This window comes from Dreissena polymorpha, chromosome 7 (assembly GCF_020536995.1).
Source record: "Dreissena polymorpha isolate Duluth1 chromosome 7, UMN_Dpol_1.0, whole genome shotgun sequence".
Classification (NCBI taxonomy): Eukaryota; Metazoa; Mollusca; class Bivalvia; order Myida; family Dreissenidae; genus Dreissena; species Dreissena polymorpha.
Genome location: NC_068361.1, coordinates 45,924,855 through 45,938,794, shown reverse-complemented (window position 1 = coordinate 45,938,794; position 13,940 = coordinate 45,924,855). Strand labels below are relative to the sequence as shown.

General features: G+C 35.7%; 2 protein-coding genes across 2 annotated transcripts in view; both read right to left on the bottom strand.

Moving 5' to 3' along the window:
* Positions 1–13,940, bottom strand: part of LOC127839213 (chitinase domain-containing protein 1-like) — a 39,689-nt gene that overhangs the window by 14,623 nt on the left and 11,126 nt on the right. Inside the window, exon 5 of the mRNA XM_052367487.1 lies at positions 13,795–13,836. Within this exon, the coding sequence (XP_052223447.1) occupies positions 13,795–13,836 (42 nt within the window). The remainder of the gene's footprint in view (positions 1–13,794; positions 13,837–13,940) is intronic.
* Positions 3,483–5,995, bottom strand: LOC127839212 (uncharacterized). The gene is made up of 2 exons (XM_052367486.1): positions 4,748–5,995; positions 3,483–4,246 (listed from the first exon to the last, which is right to left on the bottom strand). Exons 1-2 carry the CDS (start codon positions 5,811–5,813, stop codon positions 3,900–3,902), a joined length of 1,413 nt encoding a protein of 470 aa, XP_052223446.1. The 5' UTR covers positions 5,814–5,995; the 3' UTR covers positions 3,483–3,899.

Below are 13,940 nucleotides of genomic sequence, written 5' to 3'. Positions count from 1 at the left end.
AAATATGTTCAAATGTTTTATTAAAGCAACTGTTAAGTTTTTGGCTTAATATGCCCAGAGATGACACGGAGGTATCATAAATTGTGTTTAATGACCAGACACATGTGGTTAATGACCCCATACTGAGTCATACAAATATGGGTCCCTGGGTTTATGACACCCTGTTTTCTTAGTTATTGTCTGGACAGTATCCGATCATATCGAGATAATCGGGTTGTGATGAGCAAAGGGGCAATTAAACAATGGGTGGTTAAAAATGCTGAAATAAGGTGTGTCAAAATTGGTGTGAACAATTAAATAAAAACAATTACATGTATCAAGAGGATTTAGTTAATCTGTAACAAGGTAAGTTTTTACGGACATATAGGTTCAAATAGTTTCTTTATGTTGATAACATAAAATCAACCAATTTGTTGTTTGTTTTCGTCCTTATTTGTGTTCATTCATTGGATTCTATTTAATATGGAAGAATTTCAATTTCTGAATATTTTGTTGTTCATAAAATGGGTCGCGAATATGATTGAAATCTTATTACGATGCGGATCATCAAACGCAAACAATAGCAGAATGGCCGCAGTGTTGGCGGCCAAAATTTGAGGATGCGCAAACGTGACGTTATTATCGGAATCCCCAAAACCTCCTATACACTTTGTTTATTGTTCAATTCACTTTATGTACTACAAAAAAGGAAAAAATATCGAAGTAACACTGAACAAATACAACATATTTATTTGTCCGCCATCTTGGTTTCGCTAGCGAACTACCTCCCGAGAGGGTTCGCTTCGGTTCGCGAACGTTCGCGGCGAACCGAGCGTTCAATAGCGAACGTTCGCGACCGTTCGCGAACTATAGCGAACGTTCGCTGTAACTGAACGCACTACAGGTTAAAAATTGGAATCATTATGTTAAAGCAGACGACAAACAGCGGTAATTACGGGGATAATTAGTTGATGGCGATTAAATAATTATTTCATCAAGCAATGTTCAACGTAATCTAATTGCAGAAAAAACGGCGTGCAAAACAAAACCAGCCAACAATATTAGCGGCGATTTTCAATAATGACGATTAAATAATAATTGGCGAAAAATTAGCAAAGATCTAACAGTTACCGATAATTGGTAAAGCACAGGGAGATTAAAGACGTTTTTTCCGAAATATATCACTGCTGTCGGACACTGATTGAGAAAAATGCTCTAGGCCACAATGTCGCAGAAGTTATTGACGCGTGTATGACAATACACACGGTCGAGTGTGTACACAGGTAATCTCGTTATCGATTTTTCCTGCTTGATGGCCCGATTTGCAGGCGTTTCGCAATCGCCGGACAACATTTAGTGGCAATTTTTTTTTTTATGTAGGCGGATAAAATAATCGCCATTTTTTCTAGACAATTTTAGGAAATAATAGCCAGTTGGATAAAATAATCGCCATTGGCGATAATGTCTGGCAGCAGCGTGAGCACTGCAAGTGGGACTACAAGGGGGCCATCGACAAGTGGGACTACAAGGAATCCATTGACAAGTGGGACTACAAGGAATCTATTGACAAGTGGGACTTAAAGGGGTCCATTGGCAAGTGGGACTACAAGGGGGCCATTGGGAAGGGGTCCATCAGCAAGTGGTACTACAAGGGGACCATTGGCAAGTGGGACTACAAGGGGGCCATTAAAAAGTGGGACTACAAGGGATCCATTGACAAGTGGGACTATAAAGGGTCCATTGGCAAGTGGGACTACAAGGGGTTCATTGGCAAGTGGGACTGCAAGGGGTCCATTGGCAAGTGGGACTGCAAGGGGTCCATTAGCAAGTAGGACTACAAGGAGTCCATTGGAAATTGGGACTACAAGGGGTCCATTGGCAAGTGGGACTACAAGGGATCCATTGACAAGTGGGACTACAAGGGGTCCATTGGCAAGTGGGACTTCAAGGGGTCCATTGGCAAGTGAGACTACAAGGGGTCCATTGGCAAGTGGGACTACAAGGGATCCATTGGCAAGTGGGACTACAAGGGATCAATTGACAAGTGGGACTACAAGAGGTCCATTGGCAAGTGGGACTACAAGGGGTCCATTGGCAAGTGGGACTACAAGGGATCCATTGACAAGTGGGACTACAAGTGGTCCATTGGCAGGTGGGTTCCTGCTAGTTTCATCCCATCAGGTAAATATTGTTAAAATCAGAGCGCTGAAGGCACTGAAGTTGTTCGCTATTGCATAATCTTAGATGAGTCAGTTTTTAAAATTATGTTATAGCTTTTTATATCGCAAGTTTGAAATGAACACAACCCATTAAAATTTATAAAGAGTGTGTCTTAAAGCACAGGTTGAGATGTGTGTGCACTGTTTATCCTCATATTTATGTTATAGAAATAACTTGGACAAAATAACAACAATATGTCTCTTTTTTCACAATTGGTTGCTCCACTGGCAACCATCTTTAGAATTTTGGTTGCCTTGCTAAAGAATAACAAGCCTATAGTCATGTACATGTTGTGTTACGCATATCTAATACTTTATCTTTTTACTTTAAATTATTGAGCAAAAATTGTGCCCACATGACAGACTTTTAATGCAGCATTAACCCCCGTTTTCCCTGAAAGCAGCCCATATGTACAGATTTCAATGATAAACTGGCAAATGTCGTCGTACAAGCTCTTAAACCTATTGTTAACATACATGTACAGGCTGTCTGCTGCAGTGTACCAGTGATGTAGTATAAACAGACAGTGGTTATCGTTCCTAGCGTAGTTAACAGCAGACCGACTTGCAAAACTTCCTCTTCATTATTTGTGAGCTAACGCTCACAACTAACCAGAGAGCCCACAAGTTTCATTGAAGAGCTCACCTGATGGCCAGAATCTGAACAAGAGAACCAAGTGGACATGTGCTGCTCACCCAAACTCTCTATTATTAATGTTTCGATAATTGCAGGTATGACTATGACAAATATAAATATGAACAACAAGTATAAAATTGATATCGGTGATTACATTTTTTTAGAAATTACAAAGAAAAAACAATAGAAGATGCAGTACGCAATAGTCACATTTGTAGATTAATAAATCTAAGTTAATGACAATTAACAAATTAAATGAAATGGCAAAATCTAGTTCTTCTAAGATACTGAAACTGTAAAAAGTAGTGTTTATTTTGCAAAAAAATATATCTGTTCTTTTGTTGTTGATTATTTCCAGATGACCAAATAGCTGTCATTGAATGCTTTAGCGTTTGAAGCTTTTCCTGTCTTCACATAAATGTTAACGGAAATATGTCATAGATAATTGTCAAAGCTAGCATTTAAAGAGGATACAAACAAAGTCAGAAATGCCGGCAATTTTTTTTTCTCAAAAGGTATTTTTTGCATTATTTCAAAGCTGTCAATATTTGCAGCAAGGATTGATTAATACTTTAAGGATTGAGAAACTGTGTAAAAACTCCTTTTTGAAAAAAAGAGATTTCAACAGATTCCAGAAAGATACAGATTCAGCATATATAACTGCACAATTTTTATTTTCTTTACATAACAATTACACACAAATACAGTAGAGCATAACAAACAGGTAAATCATGTATGTTTATACTATTCTTTGTCAGTTTATAGATGTATATTAATGTAACACTCAAATACAGTAGAGCATAACAGACACTACAGGTGAATCATGTTTGTACATTCTATTCTTTTTGATTACATTGATCTATAACAATGTACTGATGCTATGCAAATCAAATGTACATATAATTCTCCCACACATGATAGCATGTTTTAAATTGCATGTTAATACAATAAATCATCCAGCAAGAATTATGTAATGAAACATAACACTGCCATAAATTGTATGTACATGCATTAAGTACATTTTCATATGCATATTTCATGGAAACAAATGGCACACAAAAGCACTATACTTTATACACCAGAATTTTGGAGTCATACTGTCCCACAATGATGGATTCTGTACGCCTGTTGTAGAAGACTGACCATGGGCGATCAAGGCCATCCTTCCTGGTAGCAAGAGTTGCCAGCTTCTTCTTGCCATCCCCATCCAGTTGTAAGACAGTGTCCGAATAAAATCCACAGACCAACACCTGTCCCTGAGCGGTAACATGTATACCACCTCGCCCATGTAGGTCTGGGTCTCTGAAAGTGTGGAGAACTTTGCCAGCTCTGGCCAAGGTGAGGAGTCTGCTTTTACCTGGGCTGGTGACAAATATCTTGTCACCCAATGGACTCACTGCACAATTAGATACTGTAAGAGAGAGTAGTACTAACATATTTTTTGCTTTACAGAATCATAAATTTAATAACACTTGTAGCTTAATTTAGTATTAAAAGTATGATGTTTCTTCACTCTTGAAATACAAAACAACCTGTATGTATACATAAATGTTTTATGCTAAAACACCATGAGAAACAGATCAATGCCATTCTGTCCATTAACACATTTACCTATTTACGTACATATCTTGCAGACAATGACCGTGGCATAATTTAAAAATGTAATATATACCAACCATGATTTAGCAAGCGAAAGACATTTTAGTAAGTTATTTTTCATTTTCCTATAATGTAAAAAACAAATTATAAAGTAAGTGATTTGCAAAACATATATCTGAAAGACTTCATTATATGAAATACAATGACCTCTGAATATTTCAATTGATGAACGGATATATCCATTAAAGTATTACTTGCTTTATGACCAGATGAAATTTCAAATAATAGCTAGATATATGCAACATAATGTTACCTGTCATTCTGCCTGATGTATCTTCATAGACCTTACTGAACAGGTCTGCAGTCAATGAATGCTTGAAAAGGGCAGTGCCAGTGGTGAGATACAGGTTTGTCCCATCATGAGCAATCCCATAACATCCATGTTCAAACTGTAACTTCCTGCCCTTAACCAGTCGCCCATCATTCACCAAGACAAACTGGACCTCATGTGTCTTATCGTCATCCACAGCAACAGCCACCTCACCTGATGCGATATGGCACATGTCCAATGGATAGCCAGTTAAATCGCAATGTCCCACCACCTGGTATTGATGATTGAGTAGCTTAACTTGTTTATTATCAAAATCTGCAACAAGAATCTGATCATCAGAGAGAACACAGATGGCACTGATATTGAAGCTCTTCTCTGTATCACTTGGTAGGCTCACATCATACTCTGACTTTCCTTGCACTTTGAATACCTGGTCTGGGTCACCTAGCACTGATAATACCTTGGTACTGAAAATAACCTTTCCCAGACCTGACAGTCCAGTCAAGTAATGTAGAACATTAATGTCTGCCTGGAATGTCAGTGAACTTTCTACCAGAACAGTGTTCTTCTTCAGGTACGTTTCAGACTGCTTTATTTTTTCTAGACATTTCTTACTTGCAATAAATGTGAGTTCAGCTTTGCCCTTATCAACAATGTCATGAATAACATCACCGAGTTGTTTCAGTTTGATCATAATCTTATTACAATTATCTACATCGGTCTTGATAGACGCTTTCAGACTGGTCATCCTTTCATCTAGTTCATTAATGGTGGTCTTTTCCATTTCATCTAAAATTGCATTTATTTTCTGACGTGTTTGACGTATTTCATGCAATTGTTTGGTGTATGAAGCGGGCAAAGACTGCATGTTGCAGTTCCAATTGTTCTCAAGTTTCTTAAGTGTTTCCAGAATAGTTTGAAGCTTTCTTGATAGCTGCTGCAAGTCTGGTGTGGGTCCTTTGACTAACTCAGATATAAGTGTCACATTAACACATTGTCTGAAAGAAAAAATAATATTCAAATATTTGTACATTTTTTTAAAGGCCATTATATCTGTCTAAATTTATGAACTTGTTAAATTGTTGATAAATTGTTTATCATGTTTTTGTCATTTAAATGTTATGCTATTTTCAATTTATAAGATATGATTTTATCATTGTAGTACTGATATTAAGTTCTATTTTTAATTGTCCATTCATAATATTTGTCATCATTATACTATTATTTTTCACAAAAAAACTTCCTTGAAAATGACTATCTGATTAATCACTGTGAATGAACAAAAACTGTCACGTGACCACAAAAGTCAACGTCAGTAGTCATTTTATGACAACAAACAGCCGCGCATGGTAGTTTTTTTTTCCAATATCTTTGCTGATCATCCTCTGACTTTCATACAACCTAGTGCACGCAATATAGCATGCATATAGTTTTCGATCGGTATATCACGCGTTTTGTGTGTTGCTCTGATTTTCGAGAACACTTCGGTGCAAATTTCCATTTAAGAAGCAAACGTCAGTAGTAAAATTACAAAGAGTCAGTGTTCTCGAAAATTAACGATCACAGAACTGTCTATGCTTTACCGGACGAACATATATTACATAATTATTATGTCTATGCATAAACAAAAAAAATATCTACCAGATATTAAATAAACGTTTAAAGAGTGAAAACAAATATGGCAAACGTCAGTAGTACGTTTAGGAATAGCAAACGTCAGTAGCAAAAATATGCAAACAGCAGTAGACGAATAAATGCAGGCCTTTAATTTAATGAAAAACATGTGAAACAATATAATTTATGCTAATCTAGATTTAAAGAAGACTATTGTCAAGCAATAAAAGTCCCCTACCAGCTCCACCATTGTCAGAAATTCCACCATTGTAAGAATATTTTTTTTATTTGTTTCCATAGCAACTAGAATTTTTGACGTAGGAACAAAGTGAAATGACGTGCATAATGTCCATATTGCCATCTATCCATGTTCCAAATTTCATGAATAAAATATTAAGAACTTTTAAAGTTATCGCAGGATCCAGAAAAACACCATTTTCAGCAGTATTTCTAGTCTATTTGTTGCCATAGCAACCATAATTTTAGACGTAGGAACAAAATGAAATGACGTTCATAATGTCCATATTGCCATCTATCCATGTTCCAAGTTTCCTGAAAAATTATTAAGAACTTTTAAATTTATCGCAGGATCCAGAAAAAAACACCATTTTCAGCAGTATTTCTAGTCTATTTGATGCCATAGCAACCAGAATTTTTGACGTAGGAACAAAATTAAATGACGTGCATAATGTCCATATTGCCATCTATCCATGTTCCAAGTTTCATGAAATTAAGAACTTTTAAAGTTATCGCAGGATCCAGAAAAAAACACCATTTTCAGCAGTATTTCTAGTCTATTTGTTGCCATAGCAACCACAATTTTTGACGTACATGTAGGAACAAAATGAAATGACGTGCATAATGTCCATATTGCCATCTATCCACATTCCAAGTTTCATGAAAAAATATTACGAACTTTAAGAGTTATCGCAAGATCCAGAAAAACACACCATTTTCAGCAGTATTTCTAGTCTATTTGTTGCCATAGCAACCACAATTTTTGACGTAGGAACAAAATGAAATGACGTGCATAATGTCCATATTGCCATCTATCCATATTCCAAGTTTCATAAAAAATATTAAGAACTTTAAGAGTTATCGCAGGATCCAGAAAAACACACCATTTTCAGCAGTATTTCTAGTCTATTTGTTGCCATAGCAACCCCAATTTTTGATGTAGGAACAAAGTGAAATGACGTGCATAATGTCCATATTGCCATCTATCCATATTCCAAGTTTCATGAAAAAATATTAAGAACTTTTAGAGTAATCGCAGGATCAAGAAAAGTGTGACGGACTAACGGACTGATACAAAACCATAAGTCCCCTCCGGTGAAACCGGTAGGGGACTAATTAGATATAACAAGTTCAGATTGATGTCATAAATTAATGCACAACATATATAAATTCTGCAACAACAAAAATGAACTAATGTTTAAGTGATATTATGTGCATCTAACAGTTTATAGGTGTCTATCGCAACAGAAATGATTCGCTTTAGAATGTGAATCTAAATTGAGTTTTATGCAGATTGGTTCATACGACACAAAGACACTATTTTGTTTTACGGATCATTCTGACTAAGAGGACCCCGGAAGAGGACTCACCAGTCACGTAAAATATCGAATATATTATATATATTTTTATAAACAACTGGTAGCAAGATGCGTTGCAGTTAATTGGTCATTAACCACATTTTAACTTAACTCTTTTGACCTGTTAATTTTTTCAGCTCAATTCATAATATCACTTTAATTAAAATAATATGCAATCTTATTGATTTGTGACTTATACTATATTACTTGTTTGAACATTACAAAATGATCCGTGAAACAAAATAAGTGTCTTTGTGTCATATGAACGAATCTGCATAAAAATCAATTTAGATTCACATTGTAAATCGAATCATTCCTGTCGTCAGTTGTCAAAACGAAAGTATTTTTGCTACTGACGTTTGCTATTCCTAAACGTGCTACTGACGTTTGCCATATTTGTTTTCAGTATTTAAACGTTTATTTATTATCTGGTAGATATTTTTGTTTGTTTATGCATAGACATATGTAATATATGTTCGTTCGGTAAAGCATAGACATTTCTGTGATAGTTAATTTTCGAGAACACTGACTCTTTGTAATTTTACTACTGATGTTTGCTTCTTACATGTAAATGGAAATTTGCGCCGAAGTGTTCTCGAAAACCAGAGCAACACACACAGCGCGTGATATACCGATCGAAAGCTATATGCATGCCATATTGCCTGCACTAGGTCGTATGAAAGTCAGAGGATGATCAGCAAAGATATTGGGAAAAAAACATACCTTGCGCGGGTGTTTGTTGTCATAAAATGACTACTGACGTTGACTTTTGTGGTCACGCGACAGTTTTTGTTCATTCACAGTGTTAATGCTTTATGGAACACTCTGTCTAAAGGACAAATTTGGACCTGTTTAGTTTTGTTTAAAGTAAAAGAAATATACTTCTTGTAAAGAAGATTGAAAAAATTTAATTCTCAGACACATGTCTCTCATTATGATCTAATTGTTATTCACAGTTTGTAGGATTTATATAAATAATTATTCTGCCATTTTAATTCTGCCATATGTTAAATTGATCATACCTTTCTTAGATAATAGAAATTGTTATTCACTGAATAAAAACAAAAGCCAGTACATGTCAAGATAGTAATGTGTATATAAGAACTAAAATTTAAGCATTTAAGGATAGAAAAACTTGTGAAAATACGTTAACTTATGTATACATTGTGTTAGTAAAACTTAATTCAGTGTCTGAGTTGATTCCCTAATAAGAGTATTATTCACAAGGGTCAGGAATTTCCTTTGTGAAAACTCTATTAATGACAACACACATTTTTTTTAAAGCAAATATATGTCTTAATTACCTGTGATTATGGAAAACACAAGTTATGCAGCACAGCTGACTGTGGTCATTGCAATACATTTCAACACTGTTGTCTTCGTGCAGGTCACATTTCTGAAGGAAATTCTCCACTTCCTTTGCCACTGGCCACTTACTCGTGTCTCCCCGTCCATACATCACATGATTCCCAAACAACTGACCATGAAGATTAAAACATTTTCCACAGTAACACTTCATACAACTATCGCAGTAAAACTCTGCCCACTGGTCAATTTTGTGCTCTAGACATGGCGAACAACAAAAGTCTGTAACTGAATCAGAGCTTTTAGGCACAGTTGACTGAGAAAACGTGGCCATCTTGAATATTTGGTTTTAATCAACTATTAGATAACTCTAAAAAGTAACTAGAATATTAATGTTTATGTATTATTATTCACAAATAAATACTGCCCAAACAAACTTTCAAACTTGTCAGTTTTCACAACACATTTCAACAAAACCAAAAACCTAACAAATTTTCAACAACGTGGCTTGAAGTAAACAGATTTCATTTATATCTAAACTTTCTCACCCGAATAAGGTAAAATACAACCAATTAACACACAGCATAATTGAGGTCGATTTAAAACTTGTACATAGACTACCTTTTGTGTGATCATATTGATTACCGGTAGCACTCTAACTTGTAAACAATTTATGAAAGATATTGTGCTTTAACCCTTTGCATGCTGGGAAATTTGTCGTCTGCTAAAATGTCGTCTGCAGAATTTCTAAAATGAGCATTTTCTTCGATTTTTTTTCAAAGAATACTATCAGAATAGCAAACAGTTTGGATCCAGATGAGACGCCACGTTTTGTGGCGTCTCATCTGGATCCAAACTGTTTGCAAAGGCCTTCACAACTCGGTTCCCGCACTGTAAGGGTTAAAGAAATTTGATACGCCATGTTTTTCTCAAAGTAGGTATGTTATGGAAGGATCAAATCAATATAATGCTCCTTAAAGTTTGAATAGTCCAACAGCTTTTATAGTGTTAAACTTCTGTGTAAAACATACAAATCTGAGTCAGGGCAGAAATGAAAATCACACTGCCATGACAGATTTTATTAGAAATTTAGAACAGTTATTAGACATAAAGAGCAATTATTAGACATAAAGAGCAATTATTAGACATTTGCCGCAATCATAAGAAATTAAGAGCATTTATTACATATTAAGAGCAATTAAAAGAAATTTCGAGTTATTTAAGAATACTCGTTTATCTGCAATAAAAAAGTTTGATTTAAAACATGTGTTAGCATTTTAACATTAAAGTGGCTTTAACTTATATATTTCCTCTCGTTCAAATCGACCAATGTGTAAATAATGGACTTTAAATGCTAGCTTTTTCAGCATAATAGCTTATCAAAAGGCTGTTTTGCTTTTCTACGTAAAAGTTCAATTACCAACAAGAGGTGACAATTTACATGTACTTTCATTTGAAGTAGCTCCATTTATGTAAAGCTATTTACATAACCAATATTTATTATCAAAATAATGTGTCCCCTCTACTTTAATCATTTCAAATTACAAGTAAAGTTCAAACTAGAAATGGCGCGGCAGAGGCCAACGCGTATCCCCACGCCGCATGTTTGACCCAGGGGCGCCCCAGGGTTGGTAATGGGGCCATGCATAGTTGAGATTGACCATATTGTCATAAGAGATGCTCAGTATCAATTCAAAGTAAATCGGTGTAGAAATGAAGAAGTTAATGTAAAATAACCTAAAAAATGAGTGAAAATCTCTAACCCGGCCCCTACCCAACCCCATTACTTTTGACCCAGGGATCAGGTCAAAATGCCAAATAGTGCACTGTCACACATATGCTCATAGCTACCATGTGTGTAAGTTTCAAGGTTCTAGTGCTAATAGTGAAGGTGGAGATAGTGGCCAGGACGGACAAACTGACGAACAGACGGCGGAGATAACCACATAATAGATTTCAAAATCTAAACATGGACCCTTTTTTCAAGGTCAAAGTCACAGGGGTCAAAACTTTTATGCCCATGGAAAGGTCTTGTTTAGATACACATGCGCCCCAAATATGAAAGCAATATCTGAAGGGACACAGACGTTATAAGATTTCAAAACCTGAACACGGACCCCAAATTCAACAAAAGATGTGTTTGTCAGAAACACAATGTCCCATCCTGCGCCACTTTGATTTATTTTATTTTTTGTATCATTTGGCAGGTACAGATAATTATCTCCCTTTAAAGCTTATTACTTCCCTTGGATTTGTTGTTTTTTTACCTTTGACCTTGAAGGATGACCTTGACCTTTCACCACTCAAAATGTGCAGCTTCATGAGATACACATTCATGCCAAATATCAAGTTGCTATCTTTAATATTGCAAAAGTTATGGCCAATGTTAAAGTTTTCGGACGGACTGACGGACAGACAGACAGTTCAAATGCTATATGCCACCCTACCGGGGGCATACAAATTTCATGCGCATGGAAAGGTGTTGTTTAGATACGAATGCATACCAAATATGAAAGCAATATCTGAAGGAACACAGAAGGAATGAGCATTTTTCGAATTGCGGTAGCAGATTTCGAAACCTGAAAGCTAACCTCAAGATCAAGTCAAGGTCACAGGGGTCAAAAATTTTATGGAAATGGAAAGGTCTTGTCCAGATACACATGCATACCAATTATGAAAGCAATATCTGCAGGGACACAGTAGTTATGAGCCTTTTTTGAATCGCGCTCGCAGGAAAATCTCTGACCCGGCCCCACCCCAACCCCCATAACTTTTGACCCAGGGGTCAGATCAAAATTCCAAATAGTTCAGTCGCACATATGCTCATATCTACCAAGTGTGTAAGTTTCAAGGTTCTAGTGCTAATAGTGTAGGAGGAGCAGGTGGCCAGGACAGACGGACGGACAGACGGAAGAAGGAGATCAATAAAATAACCACACTTTTTCTCCGAAAAGCGTTGGGATAATCATATCAAATGCAATGCTTGTTAAGCAATTATTTGAATTAAAACATTGTATAAGGATCACTGCAATGTTCGTGGTTTGCGGCTGGAGAGTACTGATAATTTACTTGAATGAGAGGATAATTATTATGGTACTTGGTTTGTGAAAATGATGATTTAAAATAGTCATGTCAAGTTTATGTATTGAAGCTACTTATTAGTTGGACATGAACTATAATCAAAGCACTGTTATGGGCACTGCAGTTGCTTGCTATTGAATCACATTGAACTTTGCTCACTTTCCAAAATTAAACAACACGCTTGAGTGTGTATGTAAACACAAAGGCTGACAATATGTGTGCACTTTTCAGCAAATAATATCACCTTGTGGATTATACAGACAACTTAGTCCAAATATCATCAACAGATTTTTTGGTATGATATGAAGCGGGTGAAGTGAATACAATGACCATGCTATTATAAGAACCAGTAAACATAAAAATTTATTTGCCATCACCAATAGATGAATATGTTAGCAGAATATTGAATTCATGTTACACTATAAATGCAATTCAATGGTAGAAAAAACAAAAACATATGGATACATATATCACTTCACATTCTATGTAACACAATAAGATAATTGATAAAAAGATTCGAAAAAAATCTGAGAGCTTGGCTTAACTCTAAACTGAAACTCAGCACAATCATTCTGTTGTCAGAAATAAACTTTCCCCCTTTAAAAGACTGTCGTCACTTTTGAAAATTTGTCGCAAAGCTCATTATGAATTGTGGAAGACTTTAAGATTTTTGAGTAATCCACTTTTTATATGCATGTCATCAACAGTAAACTGTTAAGGTGGTGATTGTGAAATTAAAATTTTATTTACATGATTTAAAAAAAAAAGATGGTTCACATGTGTTATTTGTACTTTTTGCTTATTATCTCATCAGAACTGTTGAAAATCATAATGTCCCTTATTCATGAATGCTTTTAATACTCATATTGACTCAGATTGTTTTGCAGTATATACTTTTAATAACATTCCTTCTAAAATAATTCAAAGTGGTTGTAACATTGCAGAGTAATGCCAAATGTTGGCGGGCCTAGAATTGTGTTATTGGACAGTTACTTGTTATTACAACAAGAGCACCGCATAACGGGTGCCACGCTCGGCTGCGAAAGCTTTTCAGAATTTTTGTTTTATTTAGAGGTCACAGTGACCTTGACCTTTGACCTAGTGACCCAAAAATTAGGTGTGGCGTGTAGAACTCATCAAGAAGCATCTACATATGAAGTTTCAAAGTTGTAGGTGGAAGCACTTTGATTTTAGATTTTAAGGTTTTAGCACGACGCCAGCGGACAACACGACACGACACGAAGAGCAGTCTATGACAATAGCTCGGGTTTTCTCCGAAAACAGCCTCGCTAAAAAATGGGAGGAGTTAATATTTGTTATTGGTCAGTGTCCTGATAGCACTGTCCTTTATCAGACTGGTTTTATTGGGCCTTTGTTATGACGGCAAAATAAATAAAATAAATAAATAAAAATATAATATAAAAGAAAACCTACCCATTTTGGTAGACTTTGATTTTGTTACGTCAGACACCCAACCTGAAAAAAAACATGCAAATTTAAAATTGGGCGATCAACAAGAGCTGCCCAAGGACAGCTTGAATATTTTTACGCTATGAAAGAATATGTTCATTTTCTGTCAT

What these genes read in the sequence shown, in the direction of transcription:
- LOC127839212 (XM_052367486.1), bottom strand. Translation starts at nt 5,813, where the DNA reads ATGGCCTTTAAAAAAATGTACAAATATTTGAATATTATTTTTTCTTTC. An exon ending in TACATCAGGCAGAATGACAG is followed by an intron (nt 4,247 to 4,747) that starts GTAACATTATGT and finishes TCTCTCTTACAG; the next exon opens with TATCTAATTGTGCAGTGAGT.